Source organism: Tachysurus vachellii, chromosome 6, assembly GCF_030014155.1.
Source record: "Tachysurus vachellii isolate PV-2020 chromosome 6, HZAU_Pvac_v1, whole genome shotgun sequence".
Lineage (NCBI taxonomy): Eukaryota > Metazoa > Chordata > Actinopteri > Siluriformes > Bagridae > Tachysurus > Tachysurus vachellii.
The window spans coordinates 24,551,959-24,570,291 of record NC_083465.1 but is presented as its reverse complement, the minus strand read 5'-3'; the positions used below and the strand labels follow the sequence as shown (position 1 = coordinate 24,570,291).

The window sequence follows — 18,333 nt, the reverse complement described above, 5'->3', positions numbered from 1 at the left end:
ATTTGCATTAAACAGTTTTAGGTGCGAAGACTTTCTGTACAGTACCTGCACATTGTTTATGTTGTGTAGTGTCACAACCTGTCTTGAAGCTACACAAAGTAGCCCAGTAAATGACTTCATATTTGACCAAAAAGTCAATTATGAAGTGTTTCATTATTGCCTGTAGTAGTGTATCAGTACCAAACATAGGATATCCGTTCGTCCATCGTTTTATTAAACAAAACATGACAAACATGGCAACAGATCGCAAATAACAGATCTATAATAGTGTTATCCTGATAATAATAACATTCAGATGGATGTGACATGGACAATGACAATGACTCACGAACACAAAGGGAACTATGTATCATACTATATGTACCTATACTACCTACTATATGTACTATGTACCATATACGTATATGTATTTATATATTAATAAGGCAACCCATTAGTACAAACAAGGAACTGGTGACATGGCTGGAACATGGTACAGGTAATGGCGTAGTCTCGCCCACATAGACACGATAAAACAAGTGATTAGAAAAGACCTGACAGCTCTGGAACTGACCGAGCTCCTGACACAATGTTTAAAATACTGAATTACTGCAAAGACTTTTAAATGCATTTTTATTAGCAACATTCATTACAATTTTATTACATTCTTTACATTCATCTTAAATATTTTAATGTTATATGTTTTTCATTATGAAACCACCTTAACTGCTGGTAAAAGAGGTAAAAGTTTCACTACATTTTTTCCATTAACGTATTTTTTTTTTCTTTTTATCCTTAACCCTGTAAAACCCAAATATTGAAAAAATAAGCAAAAAAAAAATTTGACCTCTCATATATTGTTTTATAAGGCCTCTGATGTAGAAATTAAAGATTTTTACAAATTTTTACATTTTAGTAAGTTTTTAGGGAAATGTTGTAATATTGCAACATTGGGCTCTGCTAGAAGCAGAATTTCTATATCTGTACTCACTTTGTCTGAACAGATATACAGAGCATTTAAGCATTCATTTGCAGGGTTGACTTCTTATTCATCCCCATAACAGTATATATCATGAGGATTAATCACACAACAATCATATTTTTTATGAGGAAGCATTTATTAATATAAATATTGAAAAATATATATATTTGAAAAACTTTTCTTCTGTCACTTTCAGTGTGGTTTGTAGTCCCTAAGGGCCTTTTTACACCTGGTCACTTCATAGCTATCTGATTTGTTAAAACTGTTCCATTTACATTAGGCCACATAAATGCGTCTCGGCGAATCGGATATCGATCCGATCTTTCTACTCCCGCCCAATATGCAAATATATTTCCCCTCATTTCCGGGGTAATTGAAATGAAACAGAGTTAGTTTTCTGAAATAAATAAAGACTTAAGAAATTAAGACTTGAGAAGTTAAGAATTGAAAAGTTAAGACTTAAGGCTGATTTGTGGTCATGTGAAATTACATAATATCCTCAAAAGTGCACACGATTTGACCCGGCTTTGAACAACCGGCGTTCTCATCAGTAAGAGTCCACATCCAGGGTCCCTGTTTCTATCCTGAGCTCAGGTCTGTACGGACAATAAAGTTTCTTAGCGTTATCAGAAGAATTGTATAAAAATCCCACAAATGTCAAGTCATTAGGCTGATATAAAGTCTCATGACACATAGCTCACATCACAGAGTCCACATTTTCATATACAGTAGCAGCATAATAACAAATTATATAAAACAACAATTTGTATAAACCATCAACAGACCATCATTTCTAATCCTCCCAGAACCCTCTCTTGTGGTGTATAGCCTCAGTGAGCTTCATTTGGAGTATTTCTTTGCTTTGGTATATAGGGAGATCCAGGATGGTATGACATGTAAGGGCCTGGGGCAGATAATCCTGTGTAGCGTAACATAGGGGTCGCACTGTCATCTTCACCTCTGCCATACCCAGAATTGGAACTCGATCAAACCCAGTCACGAACACTGCAGAATAAAAATGACATGGCAGTGTTAATACTGGATGGATGGATGTTAATACTGTTTAGATAATTATGAGAACACATAGCACAGATAACAAGTGATGAGATATCGACTTAAGTCACCAGCCAGTTTTAGTGGTTATTCAGGTTTCCCAATGTTTAGAACCACATCATATGGAGCACAGAGTTCTGCATCCTTCCAGACATGCTCCATTTAGTTTTTATTTTATTTTAACATTTTTCATCAATCTTTTATGTCTAACGGTGTCAATATAAGTTTACTCGTTTAAGGCAAGACTACAGCATACAGATTTATTTTTTCTTTGAGAGTTTGCTGTAATATTTCATCTATAACCCATGTCTACATCTTAAACTGTAGCAATAAAAATATCAGCTCTCTGAATTCATTCATTCACAACTACAACTACAGAACAAAATTGAAGGCTCACATCATGTCACATATGTGTGAAAAGTTATGTATACCAACTTATAGTGTACTGTATGTTTCATTATGATATATGATATATTCATTTTTTTGAAAGCTCCACACAAGTAGAGTGAAAACTTTTCTGTTAGAACAAGTGTTTTATGGTCATTTAGAATAGAAGCCTTTATTTTGTCACATCTACATTACAGCACAGTGAAATTATTTCTTCACATATCCCAGCTTTGGAGGTTGATGTCAGAGAACAGGGTCAGACATGATAGAGCACCACTGGAGCAGAAAGGGTTAAGGGCCTTGCTCAAGGGCCCAACAGTGGCAGCATGGCAGTGCTGGGGCTTGAACCCTGAGCCTCTGATCAACAACCCAGAGACTTAATTGCTTGAGCCACAACTTCCCCCAAAATTAATTAGACTTAGGTAAGAGTAAATGACAATTTTAAACATGCACACTTTTGGAACGAGATATAAATGGACTCACAGAGGAAAGCTTTCTTGTCCTGGTCCGGCAGTTCGTCAAACACTTCCCAGAACAGGACGATTGTCGGGTGTTCTTCGTCAAATACGTATTCATAAGTTGCATTCTGTTCAGCATAACAAAACACACACACACGAGTTATGTTTTCAAAACAATAAGCTATCAGTTGCAATTTTAATACAAATCATCAATCATCAAATCTTTTTATCCACCTCTTTGAGTACGTCCCATTCGTATTCCTCCGAGCCCAGCATCACTCCTCTGAGCTCCTCCGGCTGAAATAAGTTCACCATGCTTCTCTCACACACTTTGTAGAAGCCTTTCTTAAACTCATTAAACACCCGTTCCACCGATTTGTTCAGGACGTAATCAACGTACGTGTCCACAAACACGTTTCTGTGAAAGTAATAAAAGTTGATATTGTTAATGTCTCACACCCCAGCAGAATTTTGGTATTTAAAGTTGAGTTTGGTGAAAAGCACTTTAACACTTTACACATCAACATATCTGACATTTTCGATTAGTATAAACAAATCAATTATTTTATCACCTCAGAGTTGTGGTGATAAAATAATTGATTTGTTTGTAATAATTTTTTATGTTTAGCTGCTGATGAGAAGGGTGATGAGAAAAGGAAAGGGTTTGAAAAGAAAGCAATACAAAATACACTTCTGTAAATTGCCTCACGTTGTCAGTAGCTACTGGGAAAGTTACTTGGGACCACCAAAGGGGCAAATAGCCTGCTTTTTGTTTTTGTGATATGTACCATGCCCATCCAATTGTTCCACTTTCCCTCCTTATCACCTGTTTCACATTTCCCCTGTAAATATTCCCTATGCACCAGCCCTTTTGTACCTGTCTTTATCAGTCATTGTTTTGTATTTGTGTCGTATGGTGTGTCGCCTTTTTGTGTATCCAGGTATCCATGTGGTAATCATGTTTTCATTACTCATGCTTCATTTGTTTTGTATCTTTGTTCAAGTCTCGTTGTAGTGTTTGTTTAGTTTTAATTTAATAAAGCATCAGTTTTATCCTGCATATGAGTCTGATTCTCTGTAACGTGGCCGATCCAGACTACCGTAGAGATTTGGGGTCGATCCCCATTTCAGACGACGTCTCCTGACCGTTACGCACGTGATATCACCTTGTACAGAATGAGAGTCAATAGCAACTTACGCATATGATAAATCAGAAGAATGTATACAAATAATTCTGCAGGGATGTTCCAATAACCAATGACACCATTAAACGATAGTATTTAGTATGCTAATCCTGATTAATTTGTGGTCTAGTGGTCAACTGTTGTAACAATTGTAGCTTCTCCATGATTATCCTGATGCTTGAGCTTGAAATGCAAATCCATTTATTTTATTTTGATTTTGTTCACTCACAACTACAGCATTATCTGACGCTTAGCGCCACCCAATTGGCACGATTACATCATGGCATACATCCATGAAGACTTGTTTTCTGATATATATGTCAGTTTATGATGTAGGTGTCATTATGGCGAATGGGTTAATTTTCATTTTTAATCTTGAAAACGCCACACAACGTTAGAGACATAGACACATACACATGGGGCAGATCGTGGCCTAACGGTTGTGGGTTCGAGTCTCGGGCTGGCCAGACTCGACTGAGGTGCCCTTGAGCAAGGCACCGAACCCCCCCAACTGCTCCCTGGGCGCCGCAGTATAAATGGCTGCCCACTGCTCCGGATGTGTGTTCACGGTGTGTGTGTTCACTGCTGTGTGTGTGCACTTTGGATGGGTTAAAGGCAGAGAACGAATTCTGAGTATGGGTCACCGTACTTAGCCGTATGTCACGTCACTTTCACTTCACTTTCACATGTTTACTATACTTTAATTTCAAATCCTAAAGTGACTGTATGGGGAACTTGTGGCTAGGTGGGTAGTATGTTTGTATCGCACTACCAGGCTTGAGGGTTTGATTCCTGTCCCCACTCTGTGTGCCTGGATTTTGCATCGTCTCCCCATGCTTTGTGGGTTTACTCTCCCAGTGCGAAGACCTGTGTGTAATGACTATTGTCTGACATGGTGTGTGTGTGTGTGTGTTTGTGTGCGATTGTTCCCTGCAATGTGCTGAAAGTCCCCAGCCTTGTGCCTTAGATAAGCTCTAAGCTCTCTGTGACCCTGTGTAGGCTAAATAGTACAGAAAATGCTTAGAAGAATGAAATGTTCATGAAAATGTAACTAACTTGTTCGAGCTTGTCACAGCTTTTTCAGGCTCGTCTGGATCTAGCTCGACTTGCTTGTCATTCCACGTAATCTGAGCATGGTTTAAAGAAAACATTAATACATTATAACACAAAATGTCAACTGTTTACACTTTAAGTAAGCTTGTGTAATAATGTGCTCTTACAGTGTAGATCATGCCCATGTTCTCAGCATCATCATCACTGTAGTCTCGGATGTACCGCAAACTCCTGATTAGAGAAACATAGACAGATATGTTTTAGCTGACAGCAAAAAAAAAAAAAAGGAATAACTTTTGGGTTTATAAAAATGGCACTTTTTATCAACACCGTCTGACCAATCAGAACCAAGCGTTCTACTGAGCTGTGGTATAACAGACAATAATATAAAAAGTTTGTCTGAAAAACTTACTGTGCTTCGACAGGACTTATCTCAGCAAAATCGTCCAGGGTAGGTTCGATGTCAAGAAGTTTTTTAAACAAGGCTAAAGGAATGGGAATAGGCACAACGCTGTTGTTGTAAAAGGCCAGACCACACAGGAGTCCAAGAAAAAAGTATGTGTCCTCTGGTAAACTGAGCTGAAGGAAAGAGAGGTCGAAGGGTACGTTTAAAAGATATCACTTTTAACAATTCACATAGCCTCAAAGCAGCTTTACATAAGTATAGAAACAGAATCGAATTTAAAAAGTTTTAAAAATCTAAGTTTAAAATTTAGTTACTATTTAGTTCTACCATTTTCCCTAATGAGCAACCCTGAGATGATATAAGTAAGAAACCTGGAGAGGAACCAGACTCAGAAGAGAACCTCATCCTCAATTGGGGGACACTGGACAGTAAATAATGTCAAGATCTGTTAAAGTATCTGTTAAAGTCCTACTGAATATTAAAGAACTCATAGCTGCCATGTAATGCATGAACACATCCTGAGAGTTTGCATCCAACTGATTTAAAAAATTTTCATACATTCATCTTAATAAGGGTCTTATATTGGAGAGGCTCGTAGTGGACTCAGGAATCAATGGGGAAAAGGAGGGAAGGTTCACAAGTCCATTACAGAGTGCCATGCACTCACATTCACATACTTATTCACAGTAATTTATCATACCTAGTCTACCTGTTGGGTATGATGAATGACCCCAGAGAACCCACATGGAAGAATAAATGAAACTCCTGGACGTTTTCCTGTTGGATATTAGTAGGCGTTCTGGCATTTGCATTTTGTGCTGTGTCTTTGTTTACAATTTGTGTTCACGTGTCTGCCCCTCCCTAGACTTAATTCCTTCCCGCCTCTGCACACCAGTTCCTTATGCGTCTATTTGTCTTTTCGATTTATCCCTGCTGCATTGACTTTTGACGTATTTGTAATTGGCTTCGTAATCTTTGAGTTTCGGTTTTCTTTCCTTCCCCAAGTTTTCTTCCTAGCGTTTTCCAGTTTGTATTTATTTTTCACCATCTTATCGTGTCTTTTAGCTATCCTGGCCTTTGGGTCTGTTTTTTTTAATCTATGAAGAAAACCCGTTTTTGTAATTTTTAATAAATGTAAAGTAATGGCACCCTTGGTATTGTTTAAATGTGCACCCCATTTTTAATGCAGGTCAACAAACTCGATGAGCTGTATTCTTAGTAGAGGTCTTCACGGGTCCACTTAGATCCGAAAACCCGAGGTCCGACCCGAGACCCGAGCGGGTTCGGGTCTAAAAGTTTATTAATAATAGTATTATTAATAAATACTTTAGTCCCGTCCAGTCGGGTTAAAAAAAAACGGGTTTGTCTCGGGTCGGGTCTTTCTTAAAAAAAAAAAAAGTATGCACGTCGGGTTTGGGTAAAAAGTGATTCGGGTCACTTCGGGTCGGGTACATTTTTTTTAGACCCGAGAAGACCTCTAATTCTTAGTGAGACTTCAAAGAGGAAGCCAAGCAACAGTAATAGTTATAGATAATACAACAAAAATAAATGTGCAGAATTCAAATACTGTCACTTACTACCCTGCAAACTCCTCCTACTTTTACAATTAAAAATTCATGGTACTGTACATCACCATGTTGTCTCACACATTCACATATAAACCCACCCTTAATTACTCCTAATACATGAAAACTTTATTCCAATTCATGCTCCCTGTAGGTGTCTACACTGTTTCTCAACACTGACACTAAATACCTGTAACTTTACTTACAACACTATATCACTGTACAGTAATCACATTTTTTTTGACTCACCTCAACAGGAAACCAGATGAGCGTTTTTGTGTCGTTGTACATGAACATTTTCGATTCTGGGTCCAGCAGCATTTTAAATGCATTGTGAAAGAAGTCCCTCTTATTGACGTCGCTCTTCTCGAAGTTCTCACAGTACACCACCTGCGTGTTAAATACACACAATACGGTATTAATGTAACTGATGAATGCCCCTCAAAGGTCCTTTCATCATTTGGATTAACAATAGCAACTGTATAAAATGAATATCATGCACTTTTGCCTTCTATTAACGTTTATATGTTATAATGTTGTGGACCATTCGGAAGTAATCGTGTGAATTGCAGAGATTTGAATATAGATTCGTTCACTCATTTTCTACCGCTTATCCGAACTACCTCAGGTCACGGGGAGCCTGTGCCTATCTCAGGCGTCATCGGGCATCAAGGCAGGATACACCCTGGACGGAGTGCCAACCCATCACAGGGCACACACACACTCATTCACTCACGCAATCACACACTACGGACAATTTTCCAGAGACGCCAAACAACCTACCATGCATGTCTTTGGACCAGGGGAGGAAACCGGAGTACCCGGAGGAAACCCCCGAGGCACGGGGAGAACATGCAAACTCCACACACACAAGGTGGAGGCGGGAATCTAACCCCGACCCTGGAGGTGTGAGGCGAACGTGCTAACCACTGAGCCACCGTGCCCCTTGAATATAGATTTAGATCTCTTATTAGACATTAACCACATTACACACCAGTTTCATTAAAGAGGCAAACAGATACACATGCCTGATCTATATAGTACTATATAATAGCCATTTAGGCTTTTACAGTAGCTGACGTGGCCTGCTATGTTCAGAGATCATTCATTTTCAACGTTATATCAACTATCAACTATATGTTGGCTTGTTACGCGAGGTGACACAATTGAAATAGTTGAACTTTATGCAAATATGGAGCAACTCTGTGCTACCAATGAAAGCAAAGACAGAAGAGAGCAAATGATCTGTGGCAAAGAGACACTGATTTCTCCTTCATCTCTCCCGATATGATGCAGATACACACTGCTGAATTTTATACACATACACTAAATCTCTCTCCAGAATATTTCAAAGTAGCCACAAATAAACTGATTTATTGTAAAGTCTAATGCTATTTGTGCCAGTTTTTTAGTCTTCACAATGAGTTTTGGAGAACTTTTTAAAACAAGATATGCTACATAAAGTTTGTATTCGGTCGTACCTGCAGCCAGCCCTTCAGCGCTTGCTCACTTGCGTTCCTCAGACATTGGAAACAGTCCTCCAGGAGTGCGGTACGTCTTAACTCCATCCTAAATGGTACCTAGAGTTACAGAATCCCAAAATGGGACATCATTAATTGTGCGCTGTTCTACCAGGGGACGTAGATTCCCCATCATTTGGCCAAAATGTTTACCTGTGTTTCAGCAAATAGTTTTTTTGTGACGAAACTTTATTTGACAAATATTTTGGAAAGATTATATAAAAATTTTTTTAACAGGTCTATAATTTGCTGTGGACAAATTCACTATAATTTCGTTATGTTCGTGGATAAAACACTAAATTAAACTGATATAAAAAAATATATATATATCAGATGAATATTTTTTTCAACTATATTTGCATAGGTCTGTTAATCAATCTCAGTTCTGATCAAAACTACTAAATATTTAAAAATAATCCAGGATTTGAACATTTTAATTGCCGATTTCATTGGTGATGTCACTGGACTTGCTGGAAAGACTGAACACACACACACACTATAATATGCTGATATACTCTATAAAACTCCATATAAAAAAGCCTGAAACTAAGCTTTTTTGTAAAAAAAAAAAAAAAAAAAAAAAAAAAAGCTATGTAGAGGGTTAATGGCATCAACCGTCAATCACTAATTTTTCACTAAAAATCACTAATTCTTCCCAGCAGAATCCCAAGCCATGAACAATCAAGAATGCATGATTATAAATCATGGTCATGCAATTAAAAAAAGTCATCATAATGAGAGTCAATGGGGCAAAAACGAAGCCACGAGCAGAAAAAAATTAAACATTTAAATCTGATGCTGCAAAAAAACTCACAATGCATCATTAGTTAAATGATGTTAAAAGTAAAAAAAAAACAAAAAACATCCAATCCAGAATCTGTTATATTAAAAATAAGTCATTTTGTGTGTTTTTTCCCCGAGTCAGTGACGTCACTAATGAAATTGGAAATTAAAAAGTTAAAAAGGTAGGGTTTTGGAACAATTCATAAATATATTAGATTATATTAAGCAAAGCTTCCCAGAAACACATCAGTAAATATCAGTGGATGTAAATACACACCAGAGGTTCTCTGAACTTTAGAAGTCTGTATTTAGCCTCCATAGTAAAGACGTAAGGACTCGAGATCAGAAGTTTTAAGGTTTGCTGCAATGAGAGAATTGTAATACAGTGGTTAATATGTAAGGAATAAAGCTTTGCTGTTACAATTATGAAAAAAATACAATTATAGTTTGTCAAATGTGACTAGAAGCAAAGTGAAGTAACAGTCAGTACATCATATGCTATTATGCATATAGACTTTCCTGTGTCTGTATCATTGAATCATTACAAAATGCTAACAATAGAGACTGGATTTGAATATTAAGTCGATTTATCTTACTCAGAAGTTTTAAAAAATTCAATTTAAGATTCAAGATTATTTTATTGTCACTATATTGAGTAGAGCCAAATTAAAACAGTGCATTTCACAGAATCTGGTGCAAGCTAAACTACAATTTTAAGAATTGAAATTAAATTAAAACAAAACAAAAAAAAAAAAATACAATATCAGCAGTATTGTATACAATACAATAACCAAAGTGATAGTAATGATGTATAATGTGTAAATGTACGGTGGCCGGGAAGTGCAAAACAAATTAACAAAACCCAAACCAAATTAACAAAACGGAAAACACATTAACAAATCCAAAACCAAATTAACAAAACCGAAAACAAATTAACAAAACCCAAACCAAATTAACAAAACGGAAAACACATTAACAAAACCCAAACCAAATTAACAAAACGGAAAACACATTAACAAAACCCAAACCAAATTAACAAAACGGAAAACACATTAACAAAACCCAAACCAAATTAACAAAACCGAAAACAAATTAACAAAACCCAAACCAAATTAACAAAACGGAAAACACATTAACAAAACCCAAACCAAATTAACAAAACGGAAAACAAATTAACAAAACCCAAACCAAATTAACAAAACGGAAAACACATTAACAAAACCCAAACCAAATTAACAAAACCCAAACCAAATTAACAAAACCCAAACCAAATTAACAAAACCGAAAACACAACGACAAGTCAGACAATCCAGAAACGGTAGTGTATTGTTTTTTGAATGGAAACTTACCGATCATTGGACAAGACACTTGTCACTCAAGATATACAGGTATGGAATCTTATGTGTAATGTGTAAAGTTCTCCGTTTAAATAAAGTTCTCCGTTCAAGAAAATAACAGAATTAATCCACAGTAATCCATTCCATCCATCCATTCCAACTTTTCCCTGCGGCAGACTGTTGAACTTCATGTATACTTTGAGTGACAGGTGTCTTGTCCAATCACAAACTATACCAACCCGGAAGCAGTAAGTATAGTTTGTGAATGAAAACTTACCGATCATTGGACAAGACGACTGTCATTAAAGATATACATGTGAATGAAAGGTGTCTCGTCCGATGATGGTAAGTTTCCATTCACAAATTATACCAACCGCTTCCGGGTTGTCTGACTTGTTAATCTGTTTTCCGTTTTGTTAATTTGGTTTGGGTTTTGTTAATTTGTTTTCCGTTTTGTTAATTTGGTTTGGGTTTTGTTAATTTGTTTTCCGTTTTGTTAATTTGGTTTGGGTTTTGTTAATTTGTTTTCGCTTTTGTTAATTTGGTTTGGGTTTTGTTAATTTGGTTTGGGTTTTGTTAATTTGTTTTCCGTTTTGTTAATTTGGTTTGGGTTTTGTTAATGTGTTTTCGGTTTTGTTAATTTGTTTTGCACTTCCCGGCCACCGTATAAATGAGTATGTTAATATTTTTTATAGATCGAAATATATATATATATATATATAGTATGTAAACATACTGAGTAATAAAATATATGAATAAACACATACTGAGGTATACAGAGAATGTACAACTATAGGTTATGTATATACAATGCCGGATCAGATTGTTGCGATCTTTCTGTTTATGTGTGTGTGTGTGTGTGTGTGTGTGTAAGCCATGATAAAATCTCATATTCCATCATTCACGATGGCTTTGTATGCATAGGTTACTCACCATATAGTGTTGCTTTTGTAGAAGCAGCGCATTAAGGTCTACAGTCCATAAAGCATTAGTGATGTCTGTCTGTACGGCATATAACTAAGGGATATAAAAATATATATTTAGGACAAATTTAAACAAAGTACCACACCTGACATTAAAACAAAAAAGTTCAGATCAATTCAATTTCATTTTATGCAGTATGTGTAGCTCTTTTAACAATGGACGTTGTCTCAAAGCAGCTTTAGAGAAATATAAAAATTCAGAGTAGTAATTACAAAGTTTAAAAGGAATTTTATATTTATTACTAAGCCTGAGGCAACCGTGGCAAGAAACAACTAGATAATATGAGGTAGATAAAAACGAGATAATATGAGGTAGATAAAAACGAGATAATATGTGATTAGAAATAATGTCCTTTTTTATAACTGTATAGTATACAGTGTATACAGTCAAATGTGTTATAAATGTGTTATAAATGTGTTATAAATCAGTGACATTTCCTAATTCATTCTAGATTTGTATGCCTTATTTTTGCTAAAGTTGTTCAATACGAAGATTTGTCCGATACCATGTCAAACAGCTCATTGATCTCATTGATGATGAAATCTCCAGGTGTGAGTTTTCTTTGGTTCCTGCAGGAAGCCTGTAGAACACAAAGTAAAGGTAAATGTGTAACTCGCGAAAAAAAATTCATTCTTTCACTCAATCTGGATTCAAGATGCCCTCTATTTACCTTGTAGAGCATCTGGAGGACTTGTAATGATGTACTTAAGGGTGAATACATGTTGTTTTGTTTTCCATACATCATCTCAGATATCATTTTTCCAGATGAAGTTTGAAAAAGTTTCACTATTGTTTTAAGGAATGTTTCGGGAAGTTCAGACCAGAAGTTCTCTGAAAAAAGATATATAAACAACACTTACTATGGAATGCAGCACAATTTGGGCCCTTGATCATGAAAGTTTTTAGTGTAAAAGTTTCTCCGAGTGACTTAATTCTATGGAGATTCTTAGAAATAGGGAGGTTTCCCATTAAAAGTAAAGAGCAGATCCTAGTAAAGATAAAAGTTATTTTTTAAAGCATTTTAACCCTTAAAAGAACTCATAAGGTCAAAAAGTCTTAGGAGGTCTTTTAAGTGGATTAAGAGTTTCTTTAACAGAGGAGAAAATGTCCAAAAGGTGAAGAGGGAGAAGAAATGCACTGTATACAATATTTAATAAAGATAGTGAGTTAATAAGATAATACAGATTAGCTCGTGTAGAGACGCTAACATCTCTGTCACAGAGCCAAAATGCCCTAGCGACAGAAATGATATAATTTGTCTCTATGATATTTCTGTGCTGTCAGTAATGATTACATTTACATTTACTGTACATTACATTTATTACATTTATAACATACAGATGTTAGAGCATCTCTAATCACGAACGTAATCCCTACACGATATAGTCTCAAATATCTTAACACAGAGACAAAGTAAAGGTTTATAATAGACCAGAATTTAAAAGAGCTCATTTTTTTATTAGATAACCAATCACAGTCTTCAAAAGAATGTGTCATACCTAGTAACAGGGTTAAGCCCCGCCTCCTCTCTAAGATAAAAGCTGTTGTATTGAGTTGCTCTGAGATCAGTCCTAAATCACTCTTAAGCTAAAATTAGGAGCTCTCTGAGATCATTCTTAGAATCTTTATGAATACGGGCCTTGGTGTTCATTCATTCATTCATTTTCTACCGCTTATCCGAACTACCTCGGGTCACGGGGAGCCTGTGCCTATCTCAGGCGTCATCGGGCATCAAGGCAGGATACACCCTGGACGGAGTGCCAACCCATCGCAGGGTACACACACACACACTCATTCACTCACGCAATCACACACTACAGACAATTTCTGTAGAAACCCCCGAGCACGGGGAGAACATGCAAACTCCACACACACAAGGTGGAGGTGGGAAGAACATGCAAACTCCACACACACAAGGTGGAGGCGGGAATCGAACCTCCAACCCTGGAGGTGTGAGGCGAACGTGCTAACCACCAAGCCACCATGCCTTGGTGTTATATATTTTAAATTTATTTTAATTGAATTTCAAGTGCTGAAAAATGTTTCTATTTATCTATTTATGGTTGTTTTTTCACTGTGAGAAGCATTAAAGTGTTCCGCACGTCATTCTTTACACAGTACATCTACACACATCTACGCTTGCACTTATCACACTCCATATGTGATCAGCTATCATCATATATCTTACCTAATAATCCAAGCATACCCGGATTCAGACTTAAAACTGCAGAAGCATAAGATGCTGTGAGCTTTGTCTCGTGTCCCAGTTCATCCAGCACTCGCAGGAGTTCAGGCAGGATGAGAAAAACCCTCAAAGCCTCCACACCAGCAGCCTTGAAACCCAGAGTGGGAAGAAGATCTTTCTCTACCACCTTCCTAACCTGAAACAGATAAAACAGATTACACTGAAGTCCCAGGCATTGTTGCATCCGTTCAGGTTTAAACCTATAAAACCTCTTCAAAAAAAAACAACAATCCACATTTTCACAACAAATAAAGAACTGACAAGGTGATGAAGCCATGAATAGTTCTGTATGGATGTTTTTTTACCTCCAACAACACACTCTCCTTCTCAGCCAAACGGTCAAAAGCACTTTTCACCGATTCCATATCCAAGCCAGAGAAGTGTGTGGATGTTTGATAATGTCTATCACAGCTACACGATACACACATAACACATAAAAGAAAAAACAAATATGTTAAAACAGTTGGATGGTTTTGCTATTTAATTTAAATGTATGTATCGTTTGTAAAAAATCTGTCCAAATTACCCGTCTATAATGAAGCTCCCATTTATACAAGCCAGGGATGAGAAAACTGTTTTTATTTCCCTATGTTAGTGAAAAAACAGAAAAAAAATCAGTACGGAAATCATCATCAGATAATCTATAGTGTCGCACAATGCATTCAGATATTAATTAGATATTAATATTAACTAGTGAATATTGACCAAATTGACTATTTTGGTCAATAGTTAATAGAAAAGATACTTTTTCCTTTTTTTAATTTACTTTTTAATCTTGCCTGGACGTGACGCTTAAGAAACCAGTTTAACATACTGGTTGTGTTCAAATGTTCAAATGGTCTAATAAAAAAAAAGTAACGTGAGAACAGAGGTCAGAGACTGGGACTGTATCCTGTCAGAGCACTAGGGGGCGCTGGAAGTTGTATTGTTGTTTATTGTTACATGAATATGTCTTGTATGAGTTCACCTGTTTCCCAGTACCCCTATTGTTGGCTTGTTATTTATACCCCTCCTTGTGTGTCGTGCACCGTGTTTGCCGTTGTATGGTTCTATGTCCTGAAAAACTCACTCACTCATTCATTTTCTACCACTTATCCGAACTACCTCGTGTCACGGGGAGCCTGTGCCTATCTCAGGCATCATCGGGCATCAAGGCAGGATACACCCTGGACGGAGTGCCAACCCATCGCAGGGCACACACACACTCTCATTGTTCTGAAAAACTCTTGTTTTTAATTAGTACCATGTCTTGTTTAAGTTAAGTGACATTTTATTATAGTTCTCGCCAGATAAACCATGGTTCATCTCTATCCCTGCACTTGGGTCTGCTCAGTCATGCCACGCCATCACCAACATGACAAATCAACTAAATCAATAAATGAATCGGTCAACAGAGATCAGTGGAGTGAAGAGGTTATAAAGACGACGAATAGAATACAGCAGAATTTATCACAACACTCACTTTTTGATCATCCTCCACTGATTTGATTCACACTCAGTTACCCATCTTTTAATCATTCTGTCCCCTAATGTCACTATCTCCCTCCTTCGATTAGGCTCAGGTTCAGAGTTCTACAGCCCGAAAGAAAAACACACCATTAGACAATTTAAAATAGTTTATTTATTTATTTAGAATTGATAATGGGATCAGTCATGTCGTATCGTACCTGAGGAGAGCTCATGATAAGGGATCGATTCCCACCAGCGATGATTCTCTCGAGCGTATGGCTGTTACTTGACACTGTGCATTAATTTTAGAATTTGTTAATTATTCGCTTGCATTCAATTTAAAGTTTATAATGGAGGTTGGTTTATTACCTGGTGGCAGCTGGACAGGAAGTGGCACACTCTGATTGGTTCTTTGCCCATTTCCTAGTTGTCCTTGTTCTCCACATCCAAATGAATAGATTGTGTTTGACAATTTGACCAGTGCCAGAGTGTGATGCCTAAAATACACATCAAGAAATAATAATATTCATAATAATAATGATAGCAAAGTGCATGCAGTACAGTAATATAAAATAAAGAACTTGACAGAGTTACGTTTGATCTCCTAATTTTAAGAAACTTTTTTTAAATGAATACAGTGTGTCATTTACTAATATTCATTCATTCATTCATCTTCTACCGCTTATCCGAACTACCTCGGGTCACGGGGAGCCTCAGGTGTCATCGGGCATCAAGGCAGGATACACCCTGGATGGAGTGCCAACCCATCGCAGGGCACACACACACTCTCATTCACTCACGCAATCACACACTAGGGACAATGATCCAGAGATGCCAATCAACCTACCATGCATGTCTTTGGACCGGGGGAGGAAACCGGAGTACCCGGAGGAAACCCCCGAGGCACCGGGAGAACATGCAAACTCCGCTCACACAAGGTGGAGGCGGGAATCGAACCCCGACCCTGGAGGTGTGAGGCGAACGTGCTAACCACTAAGCCACGGTGCCCCCTTACTAATATTCAATTCTGTTCAATTTATTTGAATAGCGCTTTTAACAATAGAAACTGTTTCAAAGCAGCTTTACAGAAGTATAGAAAGAGAATAAAAAATATATAGTTTATTATTAGGTTACTATATCTTTCTAGTGATCAAGCCTGAGGTGACGGTGGTGAGGAAAAACGCCCTGTGATGATATGAGGAAGAAACCTTGATAGGAACCATACCAAGAAGTGAGTAAATGTAAATAATCTCCTTTCTACAACAGTTTGTAGCTGAGTGGAATTAAACAACCAATTGCTCCTGAAAAACTAAGAAGTCACTGCAATTTCTGAGTTCACCACAGACCAAACACTGATTTCTTCCTGCCGAAGTCTTCAAATGGTCGCCGATGAAGACCTGAACACAATGCAACATTGCTTAAAGAAGGCGTGACAGTCTCCGGGTGGCCCCATCCACAACAATCCCATGGGTCACTGGCTGTCCATACAGATCTATCTCCAGCAGAGTGCACACCAGGCGACAAGACTCCAACCATTGTTAGAGTGTCAGGGTTGATGAAGTAGGTCCGGGAGAAGAAGCAATCACACCACTAATACTAATACTAATACTTATAGCAAAATCATTTCAAACTGCACATATAGCATTTCAGGTTCCTGAAATTCAGTTATAACATAAATAGCGACTTTACACACCTCCCACATGCGATTTGAGACACACTTAAACCCCAGAGCTCGGACACCACACGAGGCTGAAGTTCATCTTGTAATGAATTATGACCAAGCTGTCCAAAACGGCCTGATCCGAACGTGAAAACTGTTCCTCCCTGGAATGAAAAAAGTGCTAATGTTAAAAAAAAAATGCTGTGGTAAAAAAAAAATGGTTCTCACCAATCAGAATCAGAACAGTGGTGTGTGTCATGGACGGCTTGTACAGTTAGAGGGATTGTTTCTACCAATTTATGTCATATATTTTTTGTCGTATTTTTAGTTGACTGTTTTTTCACTAGTGTTTTTGCTATGTCTGAAAATGTAATTATTTTCCTTAATAAAATCCCCGTCTCCCATTTTATCCTGCATCTGGGTCTGATTCTGTTCCTATGGACTTCACCCACGATTCCTGACAGAGTGGTAAAATGTTATGAAACTGAAGAAAGTTTGGCCCTCGATGCACCTTAAGGGGGATCAAAATAGCAAAATATTTCTATGTGGTGGACAAATATAAATTCTTCTAAATGATACCTTTGACAAAGTAGCAGTGTGTTCTTCTCCACATGAGATGGAAATTGTTTTCTTTTGGCTCAGGTTATTCACACAGGTTGGACTGTACACGTCTGAGACGAGAATACATAAATATCAGATTATTTTTAAATACATTTTTGGATCCAGAAAGTTTAGAGTTTGAATCTTGATTTATTTGGAAAATTGGATTTTCTTATTTATTATTTATAAGTCAACACACCATCTGTATGTCCCAGACCAAGCTGCCCGGCATTGTTCCTTCCCCAACCGAACACGGCTCCGGAGAGAGACAGGGCGAAGCTGTGGTCTCCTCCAGCGCTGATCTGAGCCAGTGGAATCCCACACAGAGACTTAAGAAACTGAGGAGACGGAGAGCTCGACTCATCCCTCCCCAAACCTAGCTGACCGCTCGAGTTCTGACCCCACGTGAACAGCTTACCATCTTAGAGAATGAGAAAGAAGCAACATCCGATTCAACACATTCTATAATACCAAAGAAACTGTTCTCTATAGCAAGTTTAATATTATTTCACATTTCACGTGCTTTAGGATTCTCTGAAGGTAAATGTGTATAGGATAAAAGATGGGAAGAAATTAAAAGACATAAAATTAGATACCGAAAATTTCAAATAAATATGAATGACACATTACTGTTGTTTTTATGGTCAAAATAAGTCACACATCAGTTCTGCAGTATGTTTACACTTTT

At 37.3% G+C, this 18,333-nt stretch overlaps 1 protein-coding gene across 1 annotated transcript in view; it reads right to left on the bottom strand.

Annotated features, from left to right (window-relative positions):
- Positions 1-595: 595 nt before the first annotated feature.
- The window catches only part of LOC132847615 (probable E3 ubiquitin-protein ligase HERC4), a 21,014-nt gene continuing 3,276 nt past the window's right edge, over positions 596-18,333 (bottom strand). The window contains exons 6-24 of the mRNA XM_060873070.1: positions 17,079-17,209; positions 15,755-15,882; positions 15,604-15,677; positions 15,399-15,508; positions 14,463-14,522; positions 14,242-14,347; positions 13,880-14,072; positions 12,362-12,522; positions 12,197-12,271; positions 11,641-11,724; positions 9,648-9,731; positions 8,549-8,647; positions 7,317-7,457; positions 5,509-5,675; positions 5,264-5,327; positions 5,100-5,170; positions 3,094-3,277; positions 2,885-2,987; positions 596-1,966 (exon numbers count right to left, since the gene is read on the bottom strand). Coding sequence (XP_060729053.1) covers positions 1,755-1,966; positions 2,885-2,987; positions 3,094-3,277; positions 5,100-5,170; positions 5,264-5,327; positions 5,509-5,675; positions 7,317-7,457; positions 8,549-8,647; positions 9,648-9,731; positions 11,641-11,724; positions 12,197-12,271; positions 12,362-12,522; positions 13,880-14,072; positions 14,242-14,347; positions 14,463-14,522; positions 15,399-15,508; positions 15,604-15,677; positions 15,755-15,882; positions 17,079-17,209 — 2,247 coding nt within the window. The 3' untranslated portion in view covers positions 596-1,754. The remainder of the gene's footprint in view (positions 1,967-2,884; positions 2,988-3,093; positions 3,278-5,099; positions 5,171-5,263; positions 5,328-5,508; positions 5,676-7,316; positions 7,458-8,548; positions 8,648-9,647; positions 9,732-11,640; positions 11,725-12,196; positions 12,272-12,361; positions 12,523-13,879; positions 14,073-14,241; positions 14,348-14,462; positions 14,523-15,398; positions 15,509-15,603; positions 15,678-15,754; positions 15,883-17,078; positions 17,210-18,333) is intronic.